Here is a 27,580-nt window from a genome sequence, read left to right on the forward strand (position 1 = left end):
GGCCCGAAAATGGAGATAATATTTTTGGCCGACCACAACTTCTTCAATTTTGAACATTTCCGTAGCTTCCAAATGCTCAAGAGATAGAGGAGACGTCCCGCTTTTGCTAAGAGTGTTTAAATCGCGATTCGTACTTAGGTTCGTAGGTATCATTTTGTTTGACAGCAAATCGTTTTTAATTGTGCTAAGGTTTTTCTCAATATGAAGTAAGTGATGAAGTTACAATATTTTCTCACAAAATGAAAGACTTCTAAGTTTGTATGGGTGGCGGATGACTTTGAAGGAGAACGTTTTGCGCAGAAAATAGCGGCGAGGATGAAAGTTATATTCGCGCTTTAAAGCTCAAAGTGTTTGCCTAGTGGCAGCAGAAGGCTCAGTGTCGGAGTGATCGCAAAGAAACTCAAGGTGCCTTGCGCAAACACAATCTACAGTTTCTTTTTAGTAGATCACAGCATGGTTGATTATAGTCCAAGGAACTTACTCACAAAGGTACGATGAAGAGGTATGCAAAACAATAAATGCATGATTTACCGCAAAACCGATTTTCTTGTTGAGGTTGATCGTTCTCTCTTCGGCCAGTTGGCCGTGTCATCATTTGTCGCTCGCAAAAGCTGCGTGGCTTGTTTATCGCGGACGCCTTCTGGGACACAGCTACCGTGTGTCATAATAGGGAGGCACTCGATTTTGGAGCTGGGTAGTTTTCCGTTTGGCCAACATTATTCTTATTGTCCTTTTATACTTTCGGAAATTATGATTGCAAATAAGCTGAATGCTGTATACCATGGCAGTCGCACTGGTTTAATCCTTTATCCTTCAACTGTGCATCCCTCATTTCTCTGCTATTATTAATTAATATGTGGAAAAGAGTTGTACTCAGCTTTTTGCTGCTCCTTACTGGGAGAAGGTCGCCGAATGCTACTCGCTCGTAGGATGCAATTTAAAATAACCTTTATTAAATTTACAAAAGCGGAAAAGTGAAAAATATACTTCGAGTTATATTTTAATTCCAAGCATGACACCATTATTGTAGTACTGTGATAACTTTAAATAATTTACGGTACTACGGTAGGGGTCAGCCCCAAATTATTAAAAAAAATCCCTTTTTTTGCCCGAAACACTCCATGTCTACCACACCAAATATGTCGCCATCTTCGTGGCTTTAACAAATGCAATGGGCCTTGTGGACTCGCCAATGGACCAGAGCGAGAACCTGGAGCTTCTCGCTCGCATCGAGCGTCAACTGCGCGTGCGTCCTGTCTGCGACAACACCAGAGCCAAGGATGTTGATGTTTTTGTTGACGACTGGGCGCCACCGTCCGCTCAGACTTCGCGCGAGCTCTGGACTTTAGTATTGGAAGTGGTCTTCGCCCCATTATGGCTTCGTATTCGAGCAGCCGAGTTGCTGAACGTCTGCTGCGACATGGGCGAAGCAGACTCAGATGAAATCGTCAGAATTAATAGCCAGGAGACGCATAAGCTTCGCGCAATTGTGAGCTCTACGTGCCAGGCGCTGGAAGAGCTCGATGCCACGGACACCAAGCAGGCCGAGCAGCTCTTCACGTGGTTCGGGTTCCTCGAGAGAGTGCTGTTGGCTACACATAGCGACGTCTGCGTCCAGGTCTTCCAGAACAGCATGTACGCGGGCATGCTGACCAAGATGCTGCGACTATTGTCAGCCTGCTCCACAAAGGTCTTTGCAGCGGCGACGGTATGTCTGGGACTCTTCCACGACCACGAGAAGAAATGCAGACGCTCAGTGCTGGTCGGTGAGGTGCTGAGAGATATGAAGGACGGCAGGGAACATCTAAGCGGGGCACTGCTGCACGTCATCAATTCGTGCGGATGTCCGTGTCCAACGGAGAGGACTGTTCACTTGTGGAACGCACTGCAGGTATGGAAAGAGACACAAAGAGAGTTTTGGAGACTTTTGTATGGTCGCTGGCTCGGCTGAGTCTTGTACGTGCTCATTTCTGTACTTGTAGTTGTTTGGGGACATTCTGGCGGACGAGACGGCTTCAGCGTTGGTGTTCGTGAACGACTTTAAAGTGCTGATCGACCTCGTGATTAGAGAATGTACTGACCTTCCGCAGGAGCATGTTACTCGCCTGCATTGCATGCAGTTGCTGGAACGTGTTTTGGGCTCGCAGCTTTATCTTCAGACACAGATGTATCGCAAACGGGAACTGTGGGGACTGTTGGAGTCGCTGCTGGGAGCTGGAGCACGGGAGGATTCGGTTATGCCGAAGGACGTCATGGATAAAATTAAGCAGATTCTCGTGAACTACGTGGACTTGCTGGATTAAAGAGCTGAGTACCGGTAGTATCGATTTGTCTGGCGTTGGTGTACGTAATTTCTGCTTTGTTTAGTTAGGGATGTCATAGAACGAAAATACTGGATTAAAAAAGTACTGTAGTAGTCTTGTAGCAATAAAGATGAGTACATGTATTGTCAGGAATAATTCACTCAAGTTGACGTGGTAATTGCAAATCTGCATCCCCTTGAAACCCTTTTTTAGGATAGAAGCACTCTGCTGAGCATGTCAAGCTCAGGAGTTAAAGTAATAAAGAGCTGATTGATTTTTACTCAAAGGTTTGCTGTGCAGTACTTAAGTAAATGTGCCGGTAGGATGGCAATTGAGTTTCCTGGTGAAACCGACTCGCGCAAAATCTTTGCCTGGCGCGTTGAGATTATGCCGTTTTCAAACAAAGAAAGAAGTTTCCCCTTCGCTAGATCCGACCACGGAATGGTACGTGGACGTGGCTGGAGATGCAAAAGCGCTACTTCAGTTTGTTCCGCTTTCTCTCATGCGAACTTTCAATTTGCATCCACGTATGCGAGCCCTACAGGTCAAAACCGAAGCTTTCACCGCAGAAAATCAAGAGCCAGTGACACTCAACGACATTGCCACCATGGATCTCTTTCACATTCGACATTTCTCCCAAAGTGACGACACGTTCGAGAACTGGCAGCACTACGCAGAAGACGAGTGCAACATTGCCTTCGACTGGTACTCGCAGTTTCCATTTTTCCTCACAGTCTGGGTCAACGATTCGGCAGAGCAAGCGCGCCTAGTGCTTTTCTCGGATCACTACATGTCTGACGGGTATTCCGGAATGGTAGTTTTGAACTTCATTCTGGAGCGAGTCGCTTGTTTGGCAAAGGAAGAAAACGGCCGTGAACAAATGAAATGAGTTCAAGTCCAAGAGTTTCCCCTGCGGTCTTCGTTCAACGGTCAGGAATGTGGATGCTCAAACCAATCATGAAAGGGTTCCTTTTCGTGTTTGGTAAAGCGATTTACCGGGACAACTTCAAGCCTTTGCTGCCTGTTCGGAGCGGCCAGCACGATTTTGTGATTCCGCCCGTCGCAAACCCGACGTCGGCATGTTTTGCAGAGGGAGATCCGGGGTGTATGCGCAAGACTGTAGCCAAATGCAAAACCGAAGGTGTCACCTTTGCAGGAGCGTTAGTGAATGCTGTCGTCGTGGCATTCTACAAAGCTGCCAAGTCCCAACCTGACTTCGACCCCGAGCAACCGTTCAAGTTCATGGTAGATTTGGACTATAATATGCGTCGACGTGTACCTCACGTTGCTGAAGATGACCACGTCGGCGCTATCATAGCCTTCGCTGATCTGGAATGGCTGGTGGGTGAAGGTGTCAACATGAACACAACGTTGTTCTGGGACCTCGCTCGTCGCAGTAAGAAAGAGATCGACGAGAATCTTCAACACAAGAAGATGGTGGCAACTGTGACGGTATCAGTTGACCAGCTCATCAACGCGAAAATGGAACTTTCGTTTGCAGAGGATGTCCAAATGCCAAGCTCGCTAAATTCCGACGCAAACATTTCCGATGTTGGGAAATATCCGTACGCACGAGGATTCTCTTTGACATTTGAGATTGACAAGGACGAGAAGCGAGCGCTGATAGTCAAATGCCTGCACGTGTACGTACAATCCAGGCCTTCCGAATAATATATTGCAGTGAAAATAATTTGGCAATATTTGTATGGAATAATTTATTTTTCAGCTATGATGAAAACTTTCAGTTTGATATTTCCAGCAGTCACAAATTATTTGTAGTCCATGCTTCACAAAGCTACTTAAGCAAAACTGAGAATCAACCATGCTTAGTTGTTTGGCAAGTCCTTGGGAGTGCATCTAGCTCAGTCCTCCTCATTATCCAATTCATGCCTTTGACAATCCCTTCACCAACCAGCAATGTATCTTGGAAGTAGTGATGTGATATTGCTCTTATCAAAACAATAGCGTATTTGTCAATGTCAAATATCTCCCTGCAAGTACTGATTTTATGAAAAAGCAAGAATCGCATTGCAGTTGTATTATCGGAAGCCCTGGTACAATCTGATCCCTACTTTGGCCCCCTCGGCAACTTTCTACGTGTCGTCTGTGGAAGCATTCTGCTACGCTATGGGTCACAAGTGCGAGGAAGACATAGGTCAAGGTCTCTTTGCGGCATGGACTGCAGTTTGCGAGAACATGGTATTGGTTTGGCACTTGCTCGGCAGAAGGTAGAAGTGAAAGTGAGAAATATATTCAAAGGAGTTTTTAGTTGGATTCTACATGCACACTACACAATAACCAGAAAAGACACGCGCCTACACTCGATCTGATTGGTCCCAATAGTGAAACCAAGTCAAAATGTCGTACCTTCAACATTGTCGACTCGACACTTGCGTAAAGGTCCTTGGGGGTCTGGCTTCCGGTCGCCTGCCCGTTGGCTGGTTCTTACATCAATGTCCAGCACTCCTCCCCAGAGCCTCGGGGTTCCTGAATCACTCGATGTCGACGAGTCCGATCTTCTCCCGTAGCTCCTTCACCCGTGGCGCCGGTAGCGCTTTCGTCAGCAGGTCGGCGAGCATTTCCGCGCTAGTCACACACTCTGGCACCACGACGCCCTTCTTGGCGCAGTCTTGGATGAACTTGAGCTTGACGTCCACGTGCTTCGCCTTGGCCGAGCTTTTTTCGCTCTGCACTTGCACGATAGCCGCTTGGTTGTCCATCAGCATGGCCATAGGCAGCTTGGTGGCGATATCCAGCTCACCCAGTAGCTCCTTCAGCCCGAGTAGCTCCTGAGCACCCACTGTCGCAGCGACGTACTCCGCCTCGGTCGTCGATAGTGCCACAGAACTCTGCTTCTTGCACTGCCATGACACAGTCATTCCGTTTACTTGGATGATTGCCGCACTCACAGACTTGCGGTCGCTCTTGTCGGCTGCAAAGTCGGCGTCCGTATACGAGCGCAATTGTAGTGGTAGCCTTTTAGCATTGTCGTCGCCAAACATATCCATCTTGTGCGATCGGGTGCCACTCAGGTACCTGGCGATGCGCTTAGCCAGCTTCCAATCCGCCATCGTTGGTGCATGAGTCCGTCGCGTTGCACAGTGTACAGCGAACATAATGTCAGGACGTGTGCTTCTCGCAATCCACAGCAAACTCCCCACCAGTGACTGAAAATTTGTCACCGTCGGCCCTGCTGACACGGTCTCCTTTGCCGTGTGCGGAAGTTATTCTGCCAAATCTGACTCTACCGCGTCTTCTCCTCCGATCGGCGATCGCACCGAATTTGCTTTGTCCAATCCAAACTTGGTGAGCATCTCGACGATTGCAGCCTCTTGGTCAAACCTGTAACCACAGAGCTCGTCGTACTGCACGCGCATACCAAGAAAATTGCTGGCAACACCGAGATCCTTGAGCTCCAGGACGGACATGTCAGCGAAGAACTAAGAAACCCTGTTCTCGTCCGTGCCAGTAACCAGCAGGTCATCCACGTACGTTCCGACGACCGTCATTCCGCCGCTGTCAGCCTTGAAGTACAGGCACGCGTCCGTAATGCACTGGATGAACCCAAGCTTGCCCAGTTCGCGATGAAGGTGCTCATGCCAAAGGCGTCCTGCTTGTTTCAGACCGTAAAGGCTCTGACCAAGAAGTAGGCTAACTTCATCCACGCTCTCAGCTCCGAACGTCTTCAGCTCTTCCTCCGTGATAACGAGTCCGTCGGGGACGAACAGCAAAATCTCGATACCTCCTCCGTTTTTGCCTTTACATACGAGTTTGGAACGTCGCCGTGTCTGGCAGGCACATTCCATATGATCGCAATGACGAAGATGAACTTGACACCAGTCCTGGTAATCACAGCCGCAAACACGAGAAAGAAGTTAACGCCGAACTTTTGCTCGTTGCCACAGGCGACTAGTCGAGCCTTGTACCGCTCGATCAAACCCGTGCCTGCTCGTTTCTTCTTGTACACCCACTTAGTATGCAAGCGAATGCTACCAGGCTCGAACTTGACCAGCTTCCACGTGTTATTCGCCTGTAGAGCTTCAAGCTCTTCCTTTTCAGCTGCCTCCCAAAGCGCGCTCTCGGCGCACTTCCGCGCCTGCCTGTAGTTCTTCGGTTCCGGGTCATCAGCGTGGGCATTGGCGTCCTTAACTTCGGATACGGTCAAAACCACAGGCTCAGTGTTTAGCTTTGACTCGTCAACCTCCACGTCTCCATCAGCTTCAGCACGGCGGCGCGACTTGCGGTGTGAGCGACGAGATCTTCGTGGTGTGGAACGTGGTGCCGGTGGCGTCGTCGTCGTGGGAGCCTGAACAGTTGGTGTCTTCACATCGGATTTCTCCTCCAACGCGCGGATGTTCTGCACATGCCTCGTGACGATCACCTTGTTCTCCGAAGGCAGGTACACCTTGTACCCCTTGGTCGATTCGTCCTTGCCGACGACGACGCCCTCACACGCCCTCTTCTTCATGGCGCGCTTTCCGGGGTCACGAAACACGGAGTACTATGATCCAAACATGACAATGTCGCGAAGGTTTGGTGCTTCGCCAGTCAGCACTTCGAGCGGCGACTTCCGATCCTCGTTAGCGCGTGACGAGCTCCGGTTCAGCACGTACGTCGCGTACTCAGCCGCGTCACCCCAGAAGCTCAGCGGCAATCCTGCATCGAACACCATACACCGAGCCATGTTGAGAACCGTGCGATGCATTCGCTCCGCCTTGCCGTTTGCAGCTTGGTTGCCGACTTCTGACACCTGACGAGCCACTACGTTTTCTTTGCAGAAGAGATCCACGTTTCGGTACTCTCCTCCACCGTCCGTGCGGAGAACATGCACGCGAACGTCGAACCGTTTTTCGAGCTCGACAAGAAAATTCTCGAACTTCTTTGCAGCCAGGTTCTTCTTCTTTGCCATGAACACCTTGCAGTAGTTCGACTTGTGGTCCACGAAGTTAACCATGTAGCGGTTACCTTGGCGGTCAAGTGGCGTCATGGGACCCTTCAGGTCACTGCAGATGACTCCTCCGACTTTGTCGATCGGTGCGTGCTCCCCGGTGTCCTTAGTCGGTTGATTCGCTCGAGCCTGTTTACCCTCAGCACAAACCATGCAGGGCTTACGGTCACGATTAGATATCTTGATGCCGGATGCGGGGTCATTTGCCATACGCTCAATGGTGTCCAATGACAAGTGACCGAAACGTGCATGGAAGCCCATCAACGTGTCCGTGGCGACGACCGGCGAGGCTGTGTCCGTACTCGTGTCCACCACGTTCATGATCAGCTGCTCCATCTTCGCATTGCTCGTAGCTACCGATTCAAGTCTAGCCACAAGCACGTTGTGCTTTACGTCGACATAGAATACCACTTCGTTGCTTTTCATCAACGCCAACTTTCCGTTGCGCTTGGTGAGAAAGCACCGCTTCGCTATCAGCCGTCCGTATGAGATCAGATTCCGCGCGAGTTTCGGTGCGTAGTCGACCTCACTGAGCTCCACCTCAGCCGCGACTCCGTCGACAATAGCTCTCAAAACCACCGATCTTTTCTTGGCTACGTCCATCGTTCGCCCATCCGATAACATGCAGGTGTCCTCACCAGAGCACTGCACTACGTTAGCCAGTAGCGCAGGATCATTGACAAGATGTCGGCTGGCACCGCTGTCCAGAATCCAGCTCGTAGCGTCCACGGACTTGAAGTCGTTACCGGCGGCAAGTGCGAACTTTACTGGCTGGTCATTGTTGCTTCTAGCGGAACGATCTGGGCAGTTCTTCTCCAGGTGTCCAACCTTCTTGCACTTGTGGCATCGCCGCGTTTCCTCTTGGGACTCAGCCACTGCGTTCACGACCTCCTTACCAAGATGCTTTGGCGCTCGATCTTCATCGGTCATCATCTGCGCCCAAACGAACAGTTCGTTCGCTTGTTGGAGAGGATCCGGCCGCGTGATGTCACACTTGGCCATCAAGGCGTGTCTCAAGTCCGGATCCGCGTACTTGACGATGTTCTCCAGCACTAGCGTTGGTGACGCATTCGTTGCCATCATGAGAGCATTCAAGTACAAGAAGTGCTCATTCCACGATCGCGACGGGTCCTTCTTCGCGCCAAAGAGCTTCATTCCTTGTTGCGTCGAGAGCGCCCGCTTGAACGACAAGTGCATCTGATCCATCACAAACCAGAGCGTCGGCTGCGTGACCCATCAGCGCATGATGTGCTGCTGGAAGAAGAGCTCAGCTTTACCACGTAGATGCTGGCCGAACTTGTTCACCTTGTAGCGCTCAGGGTAGGCGTAGCCACACGCCTGCTCCGCCATCTCGATCTGCTCAATGAATAGCAGCGCCCACTGCTCGAAGCCGCTCCCAAGTCCCTTGTAGACCTCGCTGCCGTCGAAGTTTCGCATGAAAAGCTTCGCATCCTTGGCAGGCGGCACTCTCTCGTTGAGATTCAGCGGCGAAGGTCGATGTGCTTGGTACTGCGCAGCTGGTTGTTGCTGCGGTGGTGCCTGTTGAGCTGCTTATTGGGCCTGGAACGGTGAGCCTCCTGCTTGTTGCGCAGGACCAAGACCACCATACACCCCTGGTGTCTGCGCACCCATGCCAAAGTTCGACGCGCCGAGCTCATGCAGCTGCATGCGCTGCATGCCCAAGCTGCCTCCGTGCTCAGTGCCTGACGGTACACGCTCTGGCCCAGCCCAGCCCCCGCACCGGGTGGCGTGACGGCCGCATGCTGCTGGTGCGTCTCCAGCGACCGCTCTAAGCTGTCCACTTTGGCCGTGAGCTTAGTTATGAGAGCCGCGAGCGCTCCAGCGTTCGGCGTGACCTTCTCTTCGTGATGCTCTTCGCCCCTTTCGTGGGTAGGGGGGGAGGCGGGGACTGCCTCCGTAGCAGCGTCTGCGTCTGAGTTGTTGACCATTGGGCTCAAAACCTATTGGTTTGGCACTTGCTCGGCAGAAGGTAGAAGTGAAAGTGAGAAATATATTCAAAGGAGTTTTTAGTTGGATTCTACATGCACACTACACAATAACCAGAAAAGACACGCGCCTACACTCGATCTGATTGGTTCCAATAGTGAAACCAAGTCAAAATGTCGTACCTTCAACATTGTCGACTCGACACTTGCGTAAAGGTCCTTGGGGGTCTGGCTTCCGGTCGCCTGCCCGTTGGCTGGCTCTTACATCAATGTCCAACACATGGGAAACATCGAAACGAACGATACGGTAGATGTGCTACACCAGCTTCGCTTATAAATTAGCTGGGATTGTACTGTGTTTCTCCAACTAAAATTGGCCACTTCGTCATCGGTATTTTAACTGCCCTCAATCTGTGGGCCACTCCAAATCGCACCTATATGCACCATTCCGGTGGTCTCACCAGCTATCGCACTTAGGCGAGCATTTAAGGGAGAAGGCCAAAATTTGCGGCTCTGAACGCTCTCAGTCTCAAGAAGAGTATGGTCATTGCTAGTGGTCGACACTCGGCGCTCGCTCTGGGCGGGCGTCTGATCCAGCGTCAGTCAGTGGCACTCGTAAAGTCGATGCAGACACGCTCGTTCTACACGGTGTTTGAAAAGTACCTGGAGGCGAACAAGCGCTACGGCTGGAAGGGCGCGTTGTGGAAACTCTACAATCCAGGTGACGTCAAGTTCGGACGCTTTGTGGGCGAAGACGAGAACGGATTCAAGTACTACGAGGACCCTACCGAAGTGTACGGACAGCACCGCTGGACTGAGTACAAGGTGGACTCGTGGGACGAGGTGGAAGGAACGCTCATTGGTCCTCAATGGCACCTGTGGATGCACCACGTGACGGACTCACTTCCAGGTGAGGGCGGTCAACTTCCGGAGAACTGGGAGAAGCGTGAGACCGTGGCGCACTCGGACGCGCCCTATGTTAACCACCTGGGCCAGGATGTGCTGTACTACCCCAACAAGACCCTCTACCGCTCGCGTGGTTACAACGTGGGAAGTGTGGCTATCAATGCGGACGAGCCTGACCAGTACTACATGCAGCCCGGACACCTGCGTCGCACACGCAAGCGTAAGGCGCACTACTTTGCCGACGTGGACTACAACAATCCGGAATACTCGGACGAGAGCCGCGCCGATTCACTGCGTCCCGCCGACATCAACTAAGGAGAGTGACAGACCAGCATAAGGCAATGAAAAAGGCACCCACACGAGAAAGTAGCAGTTGCGGCTGCCATCCAAACGCCAATAACGCAAGCTTTCGCTTCATTTATTATGCCGCTTGACCTTCGTACCAAGCCCCTTTGCATCCAAAAAAAATCATTAAGTAGTCCGACGAAGAAGCCGCGCACTTGTCAGCACAAGCGCACTGCTAAATACATACACTTGCGAGTCGTCATGTTGACCTCTTGAAGCTAAATGGCGATCTCGCTGCAGCCGTCCTTGGCCTCCAAGTTCATTGCGATGAGCGAACCGGAGCGTGCCGTGTTGGCGCTGTCTGAAAACTCAGTCGACGCGCGTTCGGACGAAACATCCTCACCGTAGTCGCTGTCGTCGGCACTTGAAAGCTGTTGCAGCAAGGGCATCGAAGAGACGTACGCCGAGCCTCGAGCTGATGTGGCCACACTGTCTCTGGTCGACGTAGACGAGATCGACGACTCGGACAGGAACGAAGCGGTCGACATGGCGTTCGGGTCTTCCACTGAACTCCGCGTCGACGCAGACGCCGACATCTTCTCTCCCGACAAGTTCGGGATCGTGTCATACACAGATCCTGTCCGCTTGCCACGGCCAGCTACAGGCGAGTCCGGACCCATGCTTTCCTCAGAGGCACGGACAATGGTCGGTGTCGGACGAGATGCCGGCGCAGGTGCCGGTCGTGTCGGAAGTGGCGCCAAGAAACTGTGGTTGTCATTGTCCGGTCCCATGCTGACGTTCATTTCGTTCTGACTGGCGGTGCTCTGTGTGAAGTCTGCGTGCATCGCCAGGGGCGCTTGGTTGTGCGCGTTCATGTCAACTTTGCCGTGTGCATTTGTGGCCGTCACCAATTCTGCGTACTCGTCCGGAGCCGAAAGTTTCCGGCCACGGGTCTGATTGCTGGGTCCCCGGCCACTTGCTGTTGCTCCGTTGCCGATCAAACCCGTAAGATGGAACGTTGTACTGTCATTACTGCGTGCCGATGACGTGTTGGGGTTGACGTTGCCGTTCTCCTCCGACTCGCGGTACTGGTACGAGTAGCTGGCCATCTTGCGGTTGCTAAATGTTGGGCTTACGCCTCCTCTTGTGTTAAAAACGCTACTGTCAGTGCTGCTCGCAAGACTGGAGTTGTACGGCTGACTGGTGGCGCTGGATCTCGTCGAGCTGGCATAGCTCATGTCGAAGCCCTTGGACATGCCTAGCTCTCCCGGTGTGAGCTCGATGGACATTTCCGGTAAGCCCAGTTCCTGTTCCTTCTTGAAGCCTCGATCGGCCGGCACCGCTAAGCATGTGGTTCCTGCCGGAGGGGAAGAAGCCGACTCGCGTTCTTTCTGCGAGCGTTTCCTGCGTGATCTCATGAACAACAAGGCGGCAATCACGAGGGCCAAGACTCCCAGAGCGATACCGATAAAGAGGCCGGCGCCGCTGCCGCCGCCGCCACCTCCGTCGTCGCTGCCTTCTGTCGTGCCTTTTGTTGCTGTCTCGCCTGCACCTGTAGAAGAAGAATCAGCTGGAGAAGGAGCAGTGGTGGCTGGTGCAGTGGTGACCGCACTCGTCGTATCCGGGGCGTCTGTGGCCGGAGACGCATCGTTTGAGGAGGAAGACGCACTTTGCGACGCTGAAGCGGAAGAAAGCGTCGAGGAAGAAACAGACGGAGGTGCTGAAGTCCTTGTTGCCGAGGTGGACGAAGTGGTGGGCGAAGTGCCGGTCGAGGTGGACGGGGTGGTGGATGTGGTTGAGGACGTCGAGGATCCCCCCGTGGTGACGGAGTTAAGGAGACTACTGACCAGGTCGTCGGTGGACACGTCGGCCACCGTCCTCATGGCTGTCTAGATAGGAGAAATTGGCGCTACGCTATCCCACTACCGTCCCTTGTTTTCAATGTCGCCAAATGCCGCGAATGAAAGGAGTCAGTTGCCTAGAGGAGCCCCAGACGGATCTGGGGCATACTGAGGCCAAGTGGCTTTGGCCGTTTACAGATGCGACACATGATTGACAAAAAAGAGTCGCAACTCGCAGGCTCCGATATATGAATGCCATTGAATGGCACCACTGCACTGCAGCTGCAGTCTGCAGCGGTGACGTCCAAGTTCTTGTTTTTGCTGGAACGATGCGATCAGACAAAAGGGCGATACGACGCTCGGCAAGATTACTACATGTAGTATGTATTAATAGTAGGTAGATTAGTTGTACAGTAGCCTCGGCGTGTGAGCGGGTAGGAGCGCTGCGAACACACATGGTGGCCATGTCTGGCTACGAGCACGGGAATCGATGAGTCCGGTCGCTGACAGAACGCCCAGAAACAGTCACGCGCTCGGCAATGCATCGCCATGACGAACTTTGCATCCATCGCAAGGCGTTGTGATGTACGATTGCCCTCCTTCCTACATCGTACTACGTAGTATTACTTTGTATGTTGCAGGAAGTTAAGCTTCCTTTGGCAATCACGCGATGGTTTTACATGTATTACATGTACTAAAAAATAGCTACCGATGCGTCAGGACCAAATGTTGTCAGATTTTACGGAAATGGGTGGCGGGCATCCTTTGCTTGTCGTGGTGATCTGTGGAGGTGGCCACTTCAGTGTATCAATAGTGAATAATGTCCTGGGCAACAAGTTGAGGCATGTGAGATTTCCCACATTCAGGGCTCCCGATAATGGCATTAATCGCATTTCAGATTATGAGGCTCCCATGCATTATGCATTTGAATCCGTACATGTATGGAAACCACATTTGTGATGGCCTTTGCATACAAAAACTAGTACAGTATTAAGGTGTGAAGACATAAATTTCTTCCCATACATTATGCATTTTCAACCGCGCTCGAGCTCCCATATATTATAATAGTGTACATTAATTAATGAGCTAATGCAATGGACGCCTTCCAAAAATGGAGAAATCACCCGGCATAACTGCAGCAGGTATGTCGGGGCTTAACGACCTCTATGCCAACATATCTATTTCTTGGCTCACCAAAAATATAGTAAGAGAGGTTGCTCTGGTCGATGTAGAGTGTCCCCTACGTGCGATTGCACTTGAGTTAGTTATTCATTTTACGTTCTGGGGCTTTTAAAACGGAACAAAAACTCAACAAATCTTTTTGGATTCCGCTTGAGGTTCGCCACTTTCCCTTTTTGGAAGCCATCGTGGGCAAGATGCGCGAGGAAGACGAAGACAGTGACGTTCTACTGCTATTGTGTGATGAGTACTTGAGGCGCGAGGCAAACCTGGGCAGTGTCCGCCGTGAAATACACGAGGCCTTGATGGAGAGCACATGGCGAGCTGCAATGCGCACTCGTCATTACTTGACGGTGGGCTGTTTGGATGCGCCCTGTGTTGCCGCGTGGATGGCTCTCTACAGGAACGGCGTGGACTCAAACTTTCTGAATGCTACTAGTCTGACCAGGTACGTTACGGATGTCCGGTGTGTTATCGGGGGGGGGAGATCTAATTATATACCGTCACGTACTACACAGAGCTGCATTCAAGCACTTACTGCGCCGGTTTGCGCGCTACTACTACATCCCTCCAGCCAGAAGCAGAGGACGGCCGCCAAAATTGCGCTACCATCATCAGGCTCTAGGTCTCGTTCTCTGCTTCTACGTCGGGTCGATGGAAAACGGAACGCTGAGCATGTTGTTTGGGGTGCCTCCGAGCACTTTATCTCGGACGCTGCGCAAAGCCGAAGAGGCGCTGTCGTGTGCACTTCGGGATTTCTCCCCAGCGCGGATTTCATGGCCGTCACCTTCTCGCCAGAGAGAGCTTGCCAGCTTGGTGAACGCACGCGAGCCGTTGCTGGAGCATACGTTCGGGTTTATCGATGGAAAGAACTTCCGTGTAAGTACGACGTTGGATGCCTTGTAATATCTCTTGACTTGTAACGTGATGCTGTTACTATTTACGTTTGCAGGTGCAGCAGCCTTCTAGCTCCGACCTTCAAAACGCAATGTACAATGGATGGCTACACTCGGTTCTAGTTACGGGTACTATTTGTTTTGCCGCAGACGGCTGCATTATCTGGGCCAAGCATAATTGCCCTGGATCCTGGAACGATTCAGATACGTCTCTTGGTTTCCGCATGAAACTTCTGGATCCTGTGTATTGCCCTGACGAACGCATGAACGTTGTGTCAGACTCCGCCTTCCCGTGCTCCACGGCAATGACAGGCAGGATCCTGACTCCGCTGAAAGACGGAGATCTCGAGAGAATTGAACCGTCGCTTCGGAGTTCAGCGCGGACGCTGCACAACGCCATCACTTCGGTGAGGCAGGCTGCAGAGTGGGGAATGGGCAGCGTGCAGAAGGTCTATAGTCGCCTTAATGTGCCGCTACCCTACGATCCGAATCTCCGTGGTCTAAGGCTCAACAACATATTCCGTATGGCGAATTACCGCGTGCGGGCGGTGGGTATCTCGGAGATACGAACAACGTTTATGGGAGCGATGGAGATGACGTTGTAGCTCCAGCTGGGTGGTGGGGATTGGGAGAACTTGGATATGTTCATTTGCATGACTAGCTTTTACCCAAGAACGAATACAAGTGCGGTTATCGGACATTTTCAGCCGTGTCGGTGGTTGCTTGGCTCGCTACGGAGGGCTGGTTTCAAAATGCAACGCTACAAAATACACTTCCTCCCTCTCGGTCCATTCCCGACGGGTGCTTTCGGTTCTGCGAATCTGATCTCTTCACTCCTTCTTCACCAGAGCACTGATGAAGAACATCAGTTCCTGGGAGTGCGCACGGGCCTCCTCTTTATCGCGGCGAGCTCGTTCCTCCGTCTCCAGCTTCTCTTGCCGATGGCGTTCTTCGGCCTCCAGCTTCTCGGCGCGGTAACGCGCCTCGCGCGCCATGGCTTCATCGCGGCGACGCTGCTCTTCTTCCGCCCGGCGAGCTTCACCCCTACGTTCGCTATCCTCACGCATGAGGATCATCAGCTCGACAATATTTGTACCCATGGCCCCGGACGAGCTTTCTAGGTCACCCAAGCGCTTCTTCAGCTGTGTGGCCGCCTTGATAGCCTTCGCCCGCTTCACCTTGGCGTAACTCGCCTCGTGAAGGTCTTGGTCGTCGTCGGCATCTCGCTTGCGGCCAATGGTTCCACGAAACTCGGCAAGATTGCCCCCTCCAAGGCGGTTGGAGTAGCTAAGATAGCGCGTCGATTCCGCAGCACGGCGCGAACGATCGGCTGAGCTCTGCTCTTCGAGGACCGCAGTTGAGGTTGTGTTTTGCGATTGACTGGGCTTCGGTAGACCAGCAGAGCGAAGCTCGCGTTGAGTGGATCGGTCGGGCCCAGATGATGACCTCGGAGTGCTGGCGAATGCCTCCAACCCGTCATGAACAGCGGCAGACTCGAGGATCTTGGCGAAGCTACTGGCTGCGTCCGTGATGTTGATACCCGGCTCGTTGGGCAAACTGGGCAAACTGCTGGATCCCTCACGGTGAGGAGTATCGGTGTTGGAGAGGCTTCCACGGGCAGAGTCAGTCGTGTTGCTCACTGAGCTGGAGTCGTTGCCGATCCCGTCGTCTCCATCAAAGTTAAAGGAGAAATCTGGGTGCTGCTCACCCTCTTTCTCCTGTTGGTCATCTACGTCGGCTCCGTCGTCCATCTCCTCAACACTCGCCTTATCGTCGATACTTTGCTTGAGCTGTTTAGCTTCCTTCACGTGGGGAGGCATGTCAGCGACTTCCGTGGGCTTACGGATACTGTACAGCATCTTGAACTTGCGCCGGAGACTCTCGTAGTCGCGCTCGCCAATGCCCCGACCGCGGTTCGAGTTGTACATGCTGGCAAGACGCTCCCATTCGTCCTTACCAAGCGGCAAGAACTTAGCAACAAGACTCAGCAGGCGTTGCACCTCCGTGAACTTGTAGTTGGTGGATCCAGTTAGTTTAGCCATCTATCATGAATTAAACAGCAATTGATGAGACGTCAGTACGAAGTAGAGGAAGCAATGAAGAGATTGGCAGCGTACCGGGACTGAGCGCAAGAGGCGATCGAAGACAAACACTTGGTCGGGAACGGGGCTTGGACTTGCTCGGATGGGAGTAAAACCAAAAATGAGACTTCGGGGACGTCGTTCGCTGTGTCTGGAGGCCGCACTGTGGCAGCGCGCCCTAGGACGCGTGAGTAGCTAGCTATCACAAGGGTTCGCGCCGAAACGAGCGCGCGCTAACAAAGATCTACGAGCTCACGAACCATACAGTATGGAAGTCGCGTTTTGGCGCGAAACCCGTGCTTGCACAGCTTTCAACGTTGACGCTAAGCTTCGATATGTGAGGGAACCAGCTTTACTTCAACGTCCAAGTAGCATATCGAAGATGAGCATTTGTCTTTACAGTAGGTTTGTATGCACGGGCTACCTACACTCATCACGTCTCCTGACAGCACGTCGGCTACGGATCGCTCTGGTCCTGGATCTCACGATGACGACAGGAGGCGAGACCACAGCGGCACACGAACCAAAAGATCACCGCCATAGTCAACGGTGATCTCCTCTCCTTCACGTACGATCTCTGTAGTGGCGACAATAAACCGTGGCGCGGTGTCCGTTCGCGACCTCGAACAAACTGAGCGACCGGTGAACACGAGTGGTTCACAAAACGCATCAATCCACCCAATTTCAGCTGCGTTGATGGCGACACGAATCGGGTGGCTTGGCCTCTTCGGTCGTTGGGTCATCACCAACCGGAATCCTTCGTTCCCGTGGGGCGACGTGCTGGAATCCATGCTGACGTGCTCGAACTCGCCTAAGTACTGACCCAACACCTCGCCTGCATCAATGTCCTCAGCAGCGACTACAGATAACTGGAGCGTACGCGTGTTTCTCGCCAAGTACACCTTGGTTGATTCCTCCAGACTGTTCCCGCACTTGGCGTCGTATGGACAGCAGCTTGGGGTACAGTACAGCTGCACCAGCGAGTTCCTGCACGCCCCGACACGGCATGGCTCCGGACAGTCACACCAGCCGTAATGGGGCACTCTTGGGAATACCAACCCGGTCGGGTTGTACTGAGTACGGAGGTGAACAACACGTACCGGCCAGTCCGCTGGTACGAAGCGGTCCCGAGAGCGCTTTTCACGCGCACATGGTGGTGGTTGTGACGACTTAGGACTGGTCCTCATCAGCCCTCGAGGGTTCAGCGACGGAGAGGCAGCTTCACGACGGTGATCCTGACGTCGGTGATAGGGTTGAGCAGCTTCTCGACGCTCTCTCCGGGAACTACGACGATCACGCAGGGGGATCCGTGGCAGAGAGCGAGGAAGCGATGCTGGCGGTGTCTCCAGTAGCACTGGAGATGACGTCGTCGGACTGTGCGGCGGCCGCGAGTATGGCGGTGACGCTAGGGCCACCACTTCATCCGCACGCGGTGGAGTCACTTCAGGCTTCGGTTTTCGCGGCGGTGATAGCATCCCTGTAGAGCTGTAGCCATACTGCTCGCTAATAGTGCTCGATTGCGACAGGTTTGGAGGAGCGTTTTCATCCTCGGTCGACGAGTCGGCGATGCGCCGCCCGCTCCAGTATGAAGCCGAGTGAACCATGCTCTGAAAGTACAAAGATCGTCAGCAAGACTTAATGTAAGGCTTAGTGAACGTACCTTCTCAACAGCAGAGGCGCTTTGCTCCCAGCGGCCGATTTTCCAAAGTGAATGCTTCTTCAACTTGGCGCAAAAAATGAGATATGCCAGATACATGCAGTAGGAGTGATTGTGGATTGGGTCAGAGCGATGGTCAGCATTTTCAATACAAAATCAAAGATCTAGCCTTAAGATGGCTACAGAGATTAAACCTAGGGGTAGGGAAGGTTATGGAGACGACTTTTACGCCTCCGCCGGTTTTCGTATAGCAGCTTATATGTCGGGTGGTTTCTCCATTTTTGGAAGGCGTCCAATAATCGGGAGCCCTGCTCACATTGTACCTTCACAACAGGCTTCTTCCGTAGTACCGCGGCGTGAAAAAGCAAAATAAATTTATATTGACCGACGACGTGTTTTTCCTTTGGTACGAATCTGGCTGCTCAGATCGCTCGGAAGTCCTTAAACTTGTTCTCAATGTCCTCTTTGAGCTCTGGGTCCACGGCGTTGCGAACGCCGATGAGTGCCTTTGCTACAGCCTCCGAAGCGCCGATCATGGGGCGCGACACGAGCACAGGCACGGCACGGGATCAGCGAACGCACGAATCCTTGAGATCCCGTCTTCTTTGTACTCGACGAAGGAGAAAGCTACAATAATTTTGTGGCCACGTGCAAGTTCGCGTGACAGACAGACGAAAGCTTGTCCTAACCCTTCCGCAGCACTCGCCGGTTGCTGAGCTAGATACTGACGCCCTCCAATGCCTCCACCCGCGTCTTGCGCATTGCGAATACCACCACCGCCCATCCGTCTCGAGTTCCTTGCAATGCGACTGCCAGCCTGTCGGTACTTGAGCTGCTTGCGACGTAGAGCAGATGACGAGGACACCACATCGTCCGCATGTTCCAGTAACGCCTGGGTGCCTTGAGCCACCTTGGACGCCGTGTTCAGCGTCTCGATCGTCACCGACTTGAGAAAACTGGACGCTCCCTTCTTAATGCCACGCACAAGACGTCGATCGCGTCCATAGTGCTCCATCGGGAGTAAAATCAAGTCTGCAGCACCGGCGCCAATGTTGACGAACGGACGGAGCGGCGGCATCGACACGCTCGCGACGCACTTGTGGATCTGCCGACGTGAAATGTCCTGCACCCACGACACCAGCACATTCTCTCCCAACGCCGCCCACCCGTCCAGGCCACTCATCTGCACACGTCGAAGAACCAGCTCCATGCCTTCGAGAACGAATAAGTTAATCACTTCTAAGTAGTCGCCAGCTCGCAAGGCCGCGTAGTCGACGTGGTTCGGTCGGTAGTCGATCTTGATCTTGCACGGCTTGATGTCGATACTCTGGAAGAACCACGCGCCAATGCTCAAACTGGCCTCAACAGCAGTCGCAGCCTCTCCAATTGGCTTCATCTCCATCCCTCCTTCGTGCATCGTTATTTCCACTTCATCATCAGTCTCATCCGGCATGGCACTGATCTGTCGCGTTAGGCGCTTCTTGGGCGCTGGCGTCTCCTCTGTGGGCACAAACTGCCGCAGGAACTTGACAACCTCCTGGTCTAGATTGATCCGTAGCGGCAGTAAGCGAGCCTTGAGACGATGCTCCTCGCACAGATTGGGGCCCGGTCGTACCGTGATCAACTGCAGCCGCACCATCGAGCTGCCGCTTTCTCGTGGATGACTTGCTTCAGACTTCCAGTAGCAGATAATCTTGCGGATCTGAGACGTCGAAATGTAGTCCAGCAGCTCCACGTCGCCCAATGCCAACACCGTGTGCGATGCCAGCGACTGCGTCTCCGCCTCGTTGAACAGATCAAGCCGTAACTGGATGCGTGTCACCACTAGCTCCAGCATCTCCTCTGTCTTGCGGCCACTTTTCTTCAAGGAGCGCTTGCGAGACGGCGTGCTGTCACTAGATGCCGCTCTTGTCGTTCTCGTGGCCGGGTCACGCTTCATAAACGACGTTGTCGGTGCGCTTTTGGCTGCCGTAAAGAGAGAAGAGCTGCTGTCGTTTACAAAGAGATCTCCGCCATCTGAAGGCACGTAGTTGTCCAGTAGAGCGTCCAATAGTTTCTCCTTCTTCGCTGTAGCACTGTCAGGCTGCTTCTCCTTCGACGTGTCTTCAGCGTGGCTATCCTTTGAAGGGTGAAGACTCACAGCGTCGCTCGCATCACGCGTCCAGTCACATCCACCGAAGAACCGCATGCAAATGTTAAAATTCCGCAGTAGAACGTGCTGTACGACAATCGGAGATGTCGCCTCCACTTTGCGTGCCGCGCTCTCCCGTGCGATGGATCGAATGGCATCTTCGCACTCCTTTTCACCGAACGATAGCGATGTGGCCGAGCCACCCACTGGAATCTCGACGTGATGCGGGTAGATCCGCGACGGAGGGCCAGTCATAGGGGGCCCACCGTCATCAGACCGTTGGTCGTCATAGAACCAGCGTGCTGTCGGCTGATCAGGTGGAGACGCTGTCGGTATACCAAACGAAGACGACGGTGCACCGGGATGGCTTCTGGATGAAGAAAAGGACGCTTGTCGCGTTGGGATAGCACGTGGAGACGACGTCACGGAGGAGTCTTGTTGCATTTGCTGGAGCGTGATCTGATCTCCGTCGTTCTCATCGTCCTCATCGTTCTCATCGTCCAAATCATCAGCCTCCTGGTCGTTAGTCGAGTCCATGTCAAGAATTCGGTTAAATCGCGACTGCAGGTCACCATCAAGTCCAAAATCCAGTTCGATCTCCTTGCCTTGGTCCTCTCCGACATCAATAATCGACATGGACATCGCATTGGGGAACACAGAGTTGCCATGTCCGTCGTCCATCCCCGCCTCGCTGAATGTTTGGTGGGCCACACTTCGGTCTTCCATAAGGTCCATTCGATGCGAGAAGATAGACGCGGTCTCTTCCGTCTGTAGATCGCTAAGCTCCACTTCATCAGGCAAGTTCTGCATGCCCCACCAGTTCTTCGAGGCAGCCGGGAAAGCGCCCATGGGGAAGTGGTTCGCATCGAAATCGTCCACGTCGTCGTCGTCGTCCTCGAGGTCGTACGCGTTGTCACTGCCGTAGTCTACACTCGCCTGGCCAACGCTAGGTGACACACTCGCGGGTTGGGGAGCAGCAGCCTTCTCTTCCACTGGTTCAAAAAGAGGAAAATCTACTTCACTCCTCGGCGTTCTATCCCCAGCGTTGCTAGTCGTTCCACCAGGAGCAAGCCACCGCGCTGCTTGCTCGTTAAACGGCATCGCTGTCTTGTCAGGAGACGAGTCCACACTTGGCGGGTTTGTCGGGGCTGACGAGAACCACGAGTCCTCTCCACTTGTGTTCCCTTGAGCTTGATCCTGGTCACGCTCTGGTTCCATCAAGAAAGCGCCAGCCGACTCGTCTCCATCTAATACTCGACTCTGGGAATAATAGTTCTCAATCACCAGCTCGTTAATACGAACCGGCTTTGCAGACTTCCGTCTTTCCTCTTGTTGGTACCTCAGTCGCAACTCCGATGCAGAGAACTGGTCGTCGTACTCAACACCGTGAACCATACGCTCCTTCTCCCTCTGAATCGAATCCATGCGAGTACGCAACAAGCGAGCTTCTGTATCCGTAGCCACAATTTTCCCCGGGAAGATCTTCTTTCCCCCTCCGAAAGCGTCTTCATCGATTTGTTCCAAGATGTTTATGAGGCCTCGACTGGAACCTCCATTGTTGTCGTCGACAGAAAAACGTTCACTCCGGACACTGCTCGTACTTGAGAAGTCTTGCGCTGAAGGCTCCGAAGCACCAGTTCCTATTGCCCGCATGCCGCCAGCAGGGGCAGGACTCAAGTTCGTGACAACTGACACACTGGACGGGTCGCTCTCTCCATCCAGACCCACATATGCAGTCGTGTCACGTGGCTCCTGTTCAACTGCAAGCTGGTCTGTCCACACTGACAGCACCTCGATCAAAGTGTTGAAAGAATCAAAGCACGCGTAAATATTGGCTGTGCCCAGATTCAGCTCCACTGACAGCTCTGGAGAAGCTGATGCTGTTGACGCTTTCTCTTCAAGCTGACCTCTCGACGCAGATGCGACCTCCAGCGCCGTCGGCGGGACCAGCACGCGCAGGAAAACATCCACAAAATCCATCGTAACAATCTGCAAGAAGCCAAATCTCTCCAAGAACGTTAGCAACGAAGGATACTCTGCGTCCAGACTGCCGCTGCCGGCATACGTAGTTGCAAACTTGAGAGCCTTCCTCTTCGAGCTCTTGGCGTTGCCACGGAGGAAAAGATCATTGCCCAACAAAACCTCGTCAATCTCCTCGTATCCAGCACGCGCTTGCGTCAAGAAGAGCTCCAAGTCGCCCACAGAGATCTTGTAGCCCTGCATTACGGCACCCGTGACGACGTTCGAAGACACGCTAACTTTGCCCAGCACGAGAATCACACGTGACGTCAGTGTGAGTGGAGCGTAATCGACTAGAACGTCGTAGAAGTTGACAAACAGCTTCGTGAACACCGTCTTCGGTGCTGTTGCCAGCGGTACAGCATCGTAGTTTGCTCCACATTTAATCATCTCAAAGAACTTCGTACTCTCGTCATCCGACATACTGGCCGAGTCCAGCGGGATAATCGGGACGGGGTATTCCATGAGCAGCATATCCAGCATCTGAAACAGCCACTTGGAGCGCACATCGTAGCGCAAACTGAGGTGCGAGAGATGCAGTTCAACTTTCATCTCGCGCATCTCGTTCGTCTGGTCTGCAATATCAACTCCCATGAAGAAGATTGGAGCTTTCGAGACTCCAAACGGCGTCTTGTAGAGAATCGGCACAACAGTATTTGAGCGTCCATCTTCTTCCAGTAACGTCGTGTTCTGGGCGAGTACGTGGACACGAGAGACCAGTTGTCCCATCCACTGAGAGACCTGGAAGACCTTCAGAGTCTGGAAAGCGAAGTGGTACGTGAACAGAACCTTCTCCGGCCCATCGAGTGTCTCTTCCTCTGCTATATGCACAGCAGACAGGTTTGCACCTTGAGAAGACGGAGATGGAGGCAAAGAAACGTAGTCACATATCCGGACAGTTCCTTCGCCCAGCGTGAGATTCATACTCATGTAGCTGGGCATCAATCGATTTCGAAGGGCCGCCACAGCAAGCATCTGGTTGTAGCTGTCGACATCGATCGGATTGATCATCAAAAGCGCGTCAAACAGCACCATCAATCGGTCCAGAGACGACTTGAGCAAAACTGCGTTGGCATGTGGGAGTCCAATTTCCACGGAATATAGTGAAGCTGCTGCTGCCGCGTTCTCGTAGGACTCTGCACGCCCCAACGCATCCAAGTTCCAGCCATTTAGTCCCACTCTCCCACCATCATTATCATCCCCACTAACGTCGTCAGGAGAGCTATTAACATACGCACCATCGGGACTTTGACTGGCATCTTGTGACAGATTCTGCTTGCTAGCAACAGCCTCCTTCATTTCTTCACGCGACGGCGCTTGAAGACGCAGACGAAGAGTGCATACGTCTCCTGACCGCTCGTCACTGGAGGCAGTAACAAGTACCGCTTTCTCCAATCGAGAACTTCGTTGATTGCCATCTTCGGGGGTCAATAACGACACCTTCGCACTGTCGAAAGACGCATCAAATTCTGCCAACCACGGGAGCGACGTTCCCTTCCTGTACTGAGGCGGCATCGGGGCTCGTTTGTCAGCTGCTTCATCATCTTTACGCGGAGATACGACACGACCTTGACACTCTCCAACGTCATCACAGTCTATCCTCGCAGAGACCACGCTTCGATGACGGACCAAAGCGATCAGGTCGCTGTTAACCATTGGAGCGCAGCGTCATCTGTACGCACTCCGTTGTCATGTCGAACGTCTTTGCAAGCTCTTTGGCTTCAGCCCGTGCCGTTGACGCTGCTTTTCGCTTTGATGTCGACGTATCGTCTTCCAGAAGAGCTAGAAGACGATGTGCTCGATCTAGCAGATACATGTCCCATTCAACGAGAACGGGTTGAGCATTTACTCGCACTCCAAGTGATGAAATCGTCGACGAGGTGTCATCGTCCGATGCAGGCTTGAAGCCGATCCGCAGCTGGGCTGATACATTCGCCGATAAATTCACTTTTCGACCGGAAACTGGAGAAGTGTCAGCAAATCTCAGCACACACGTCGACAGCATGGCCGATTCATCCTCTTCGGCATCCAACGACATCCGCGGGAGCGTCTTTTCCGTGATTGCGACCTTGCCAATTGTAAAGGCAAGTAAGGAATGCTGAGAATACGCTAGGGTTGAGAAAATAATGTCCTTCAACGAGATCTCCAAGCGCTCGAGACCATCAACCGATGGCAAGGGCTTTGTGGGCCTCACAGGGGCACGGAGGAAGCGGCTGTCAGTCATGGAGCCTTCGGCTTCTCGTTCACTCAGTGAATCTTCGACTTCTTCCTCTTCCTCCTCTTCGTCGTCTGGGAGATCATCGTACAGCAGGACACACTCGCACTCGAGCAGATGGACTTTAACTCGCGACTGGACTCGACGTGCTGCTCGATTCTGCGCAGTTGTGGACCACGTCAACTGAGATCGATCGTCACGCCTGCTTTCCGACTCGTTCTCGTCAAAGCTGTATCGCGCCGACGCGTACATCGATTGGCCCAACTTACTGGAGCTTGCAAGCGATCCAAATGGAGCAATGGAGCTAGCGAGTCCTGTTTCACACTCGAAAAAACCGTCCTCCTCGTCATCCAAGTCCGACAATCCAATGCTCTCGACACTCTCTGCTGCCGAGAGCTTCCGTGTCTTGAAAAGTGCTCGTCTCTCTGTTGTTGCCGTGTCCTCTTCAGTTGAGCTACGGCGTCGCTGCGCAGTCTTCAGTTCATCTTGGGTCTGTCGGTACTGTAAAAGCAGCTGCTCAATGCGCTGGAATTCCCTAAACGACAGGTTGAGAGCTCCTCCCTCGTCATCGTCCTCACCGTCATCACCCCCAGTCAACCACGCAGGTCGGTCAGCACAAATGGACTGGAACATCGCTGTCGACGTATAACGATCATCCAACTGGTGGCCGTTCAGCTTGACAGGGTCCGTCGAGAACGCATCAACGATTTTGCCAAGCTCTGGGAAGTATTGAGGCTGCAACACGATGCGAATCGAGTGGAAGAACACGTCTGCGTCCATCGCGGGCGCCTCTAATGCCTCGTAATGGGACAGCTTGACCTTAATGTAGTTCTGTTTGTTGGAGTCACTCGCCAGGAACGGATGCAGCACCATCTCGCTGTATTCCGTGCGTCGTCGCTCCGTCCACCGTTCTTCCTCGTCTTTTTCCTCACTGCTGAGGTGTAAATCCATGCTGATACCGCGAAACATAATTCCTTTCTGAGAGATACCGAACAACGTACTGGCCGCCATGGACTGCACTCCGGCTCCCATCGTCTGAGACCCATACATTCCTGCAGAATGGTCCAAGCTACTTCGTCCGTAAACACTCTGCATTTCCGCCGCCGACTCGTCCGTAAACTGCGCCCACTGCAGCTTACACAGCAGCGCCACATCGCGTCCATTGTGCTGTTCTCCCGTCTCCAGCCGCAGACAAATATTCGACAAGGTGACTTTGATCTTGGACGTGACCTGTTCGATCCAGCTGGCCACAAAGTCGAGTCCTTCCTGCGAGATCTCGTCCACTGGCTCCGGCGCCAAGGGTTTCTTCTCTTGCTTGTCTTGTTTCTGCTCCTTCTCCTCTGGTTCTGTGCAGCTCGGTCTTGTCTGGGCCTCGTCCTTCTCCAAAGGCACCAGAATGATCTCGATATCGTCGATCTCCACTAAGCAGCTCTCGCTCATAATGTTCGCGTACGAGATAGCCCACTCGGACAGACCCCAGATAGCCCTTTTTGACCTTAAAGGGCAGCCCTTGGGCCTCACAGAGCTCGGCATTCCAGCACCTCGGCATTAAGCAGCAGATCACACAGCTCCAGCCGGCCAGAGCGAAGATGCACGTCCAATTGGTCCAAATCCAGCTCATCTGCCGCCAGGAAGCGGCCGATCATGCGCTTGAGCACGAACTTGTACAGTCGCTTGAGCGCCGGGTCCGTCAGCTGCTTGAAGAATTGCATCGTGGAGTTCGCCGCTACAAAATAGTTGATTCTAAACTTCTAGCTGCAAATTAAGGGCTCTCGCACTGACGAAATAAGCCTGGCAGGTTAATAATAGACGCAATTGTTAGTGCCACTAAGGGAACAAGTTGCTTCTGCAAGTTTGCGACAACATTGCCGTCTCTGGAGCGCAGAAAAGCTGGTGCCATACGGAGGATACTTTACCTTCTTGCCGTCGCTGTCGAGAGCTGATCGTAGCGCCCACAGGAGCTGCTCGTGCCGCGTCTTCCTGCCTGCCCGCCTCCTCCTCGCGGCCAGTTTTGGGTTGTTCTCACTGTCTAATTGGAAGAAGAACAAGGGGTGGGTTTTCGACCAATGGAAACGAAATTTCACTTTCGCCTGTCCACGATTGGCAAAAAAGAGGGCCACACTGAACGTTGGTCTCGTGAGTGTAGGGCTCTTCTCCATGACGACGTGTTGAAGAAAGAAGGCAGCAGCGGCAGTGCTGAAATAACAAATCAAGTGAGATCTGACCAGACAAGGTCAGATCTAGACAAGATTAATATTTCGAGCAAATTCTGGAAAGAACTTTTCAAGCATAGATACCGGTATGCTAGTAATTGATGAAATGATTTAGTAGAGCTAATTATCTTTGCTTCTTACGAGCTTGCCTTGGTCTTCAGCCCCGAGCTCCCCAAGAACGAGTCCAAGGTGGCGTGGATGGCATCGTGATGTGGTAGCTTCTTCATGCGCTCCATCCAGGCGGAAACGTTCGGATACTTGGAGAAGTCGAAGATGCCCATGAGTTCAATCTGAACAAACTCGCAGTAGGCAGCGAAGTCTGCGACCGTCGGGTGGTCGGTCTCGGCCACAAATTCCTTCACAAGGAATATCTCCATTAGCGTCGCCAGTTTGGTGAGGAGAGCGGGCGTGTCCTTCACGAACTCAGCCTCCTCCGGTGTTGCAATGTTCTGCTTGGCGTGCATGATCGGCACCAGCACTTTGGACGTGATGAGACGCGTGTTCGTATGGTGCCAGTGCAAATACTGGTTCACCTTAGCGTGAGCCTGAACGTCGGTTGGATACAGATCCGACCAGCCCAACTTCTCAGCCAGGTAAGGCATGATAGCATTGCCCTCAAATAACGAAAATTCTCCATCTTGTAGAACCGGGATGAGACCGTTAGGGTTCATCGCCAAGAACTCCGGCGACTTGAACGTAGGGCTGCCAAACTCCGTCATCACCAGCTCGTGGTCCTGCTTCTTTAGTCGCAGGACCCACTCTGCCGCGCGACTCGGCTGGCTAATCAGATTCGCATACAGTTTGATGGTCATCTCTTCTTCGTTTCTTTGGGCAAAGAAGTCGAATTAACCCTTATTGATCTTCAATAAAATCAAGATGGCTATAGTTCTTTTAAGTACGACTGCAGATTTGAAATGGTGGTGGATTTAGCCGCCGTCCAGCCAACGCAGCATCACTCGA

At 52.8% G+C, this 27,580-nt stretch overlaps 5 protein-coding genes across 5 annotated transcripts; 3 read left to right on the forward strand and 2 right to left on the reverse strand.

The window, feature by feature from the left end:
- Positions 1 to 1,179: 1,179 nt before the first annotated feature.
- Positions 1,180 to 2,303, forward strand: PITG_07858 (uncharacterized protein; the record flags this gene model as incomplete). The annotated part of the gene is made up of 2 exons (XM_002904031.1): positions 1,180 to 1,891; positions 1,983 to 2,303. 2 exons carry the CDS (start codon positions 1,193 to 1,195, stop codon positions 2,301 to 2,303), a joined length of 1,020 nt encoding a protein of 339 aa, XP_002904077.1.
- Positions 2,304 to 2,744: 441 nt separating this feature from the next.
- PITG_07859 (uncharacterized protein) lies at positions 2,745 to 4,368 on the forward strand (the record flags this gene model as incomplete). Its single annotated transcript, XM_002904032.1, has 4 exons — positions 2,745 to 2,747; positions 2,848 to 3,117; positions 3,315 to 3,946; positions 4,338 to 4,368. 4 exons carry the CDS (start codon positions 2,745 to 2,747, stop codon positions 4,366 to 4,368), a joined length of 936 nt encoding a protein of 311 aa, XP_002904078.1.
- Positions 4,369 to 9,690: 5,322 nt separating this feature from the next.
- PITG_07860 (NADH ubiquinone oxidoreductase subunit, putative) lies at positions 9,691 to 11,430 on the forward strand (the record flags this gene model as incomplete). The annotated part of the gene is made up of 1 exon (XM_002904033.1): positions 9,691 to 11,430. The coding sequence occupies one exon, from the start codon at positions 9,738 to 9,740 to the stop codon at positions 10,416 to 10,418; it is 681 nt and encodes a 226-aa protein (XP_002904079.1).
- PITG_07861 (carbohydrate-binding protein, putative) lies at positions 10,708 to 12,271 on the reverse strand (the record flags this gene model as incomplete). The annotated part of the gene is made up of 2 exons (XM_002904034.1): positions 10,708 to 10,745; positions 10,792 to 12,271. The coding sequence occupies 2 exons, from the start codon at positions 12,269 to 12,271 to the stop codon at positions 10,708 to 10,710; spliced, it is 1,518 nt and encodes a 505-aa protein (XP_002904080.1).
- Positions 12,272 to 18,464: 6,193 nt separating this feature from the next.
- PITG_07865 (autophagy-related protein, putative) lies at positions 18,465 to 27,432 on the reverse strand (the record flags this gene model as incomplete). Its single annotated transcript, XM_002904035.1, has 7 exons — positions 18,465 to 18,553; positions 18,625 to 23,328; positions 23,431 to 23,690; positions 23,875 to 25,893; positions 25,929 to 26,158; positions 26,324 to 26,603; positions 26,762 to 27,432. The coding sequence occupies 7 exons, from the start codon at positions 27,430 to 27,432 to the stop codon at positions 18,465 to 18,467; spliced, it is 8,253 nt and encodes a 2,750-aa protein (XP_002904081.1).
- Positions 27,433 to 27,580: the final 148 nt, after the last annotated feature.

This window comes from Phytophthora infestans, genomic scaffold, assembly GCF_000142945.1.
Source record: "Phytophthora infestans T30-4 supercont1.12 genomic scaffold, whole genome shotgun sequence".
Lineage (NCBI taxonomy): Eukaryota > Oomycota > Peronosporomycetes > Peronosporales > Peronosporaceae > Phytophthora > Phytophthora infestans.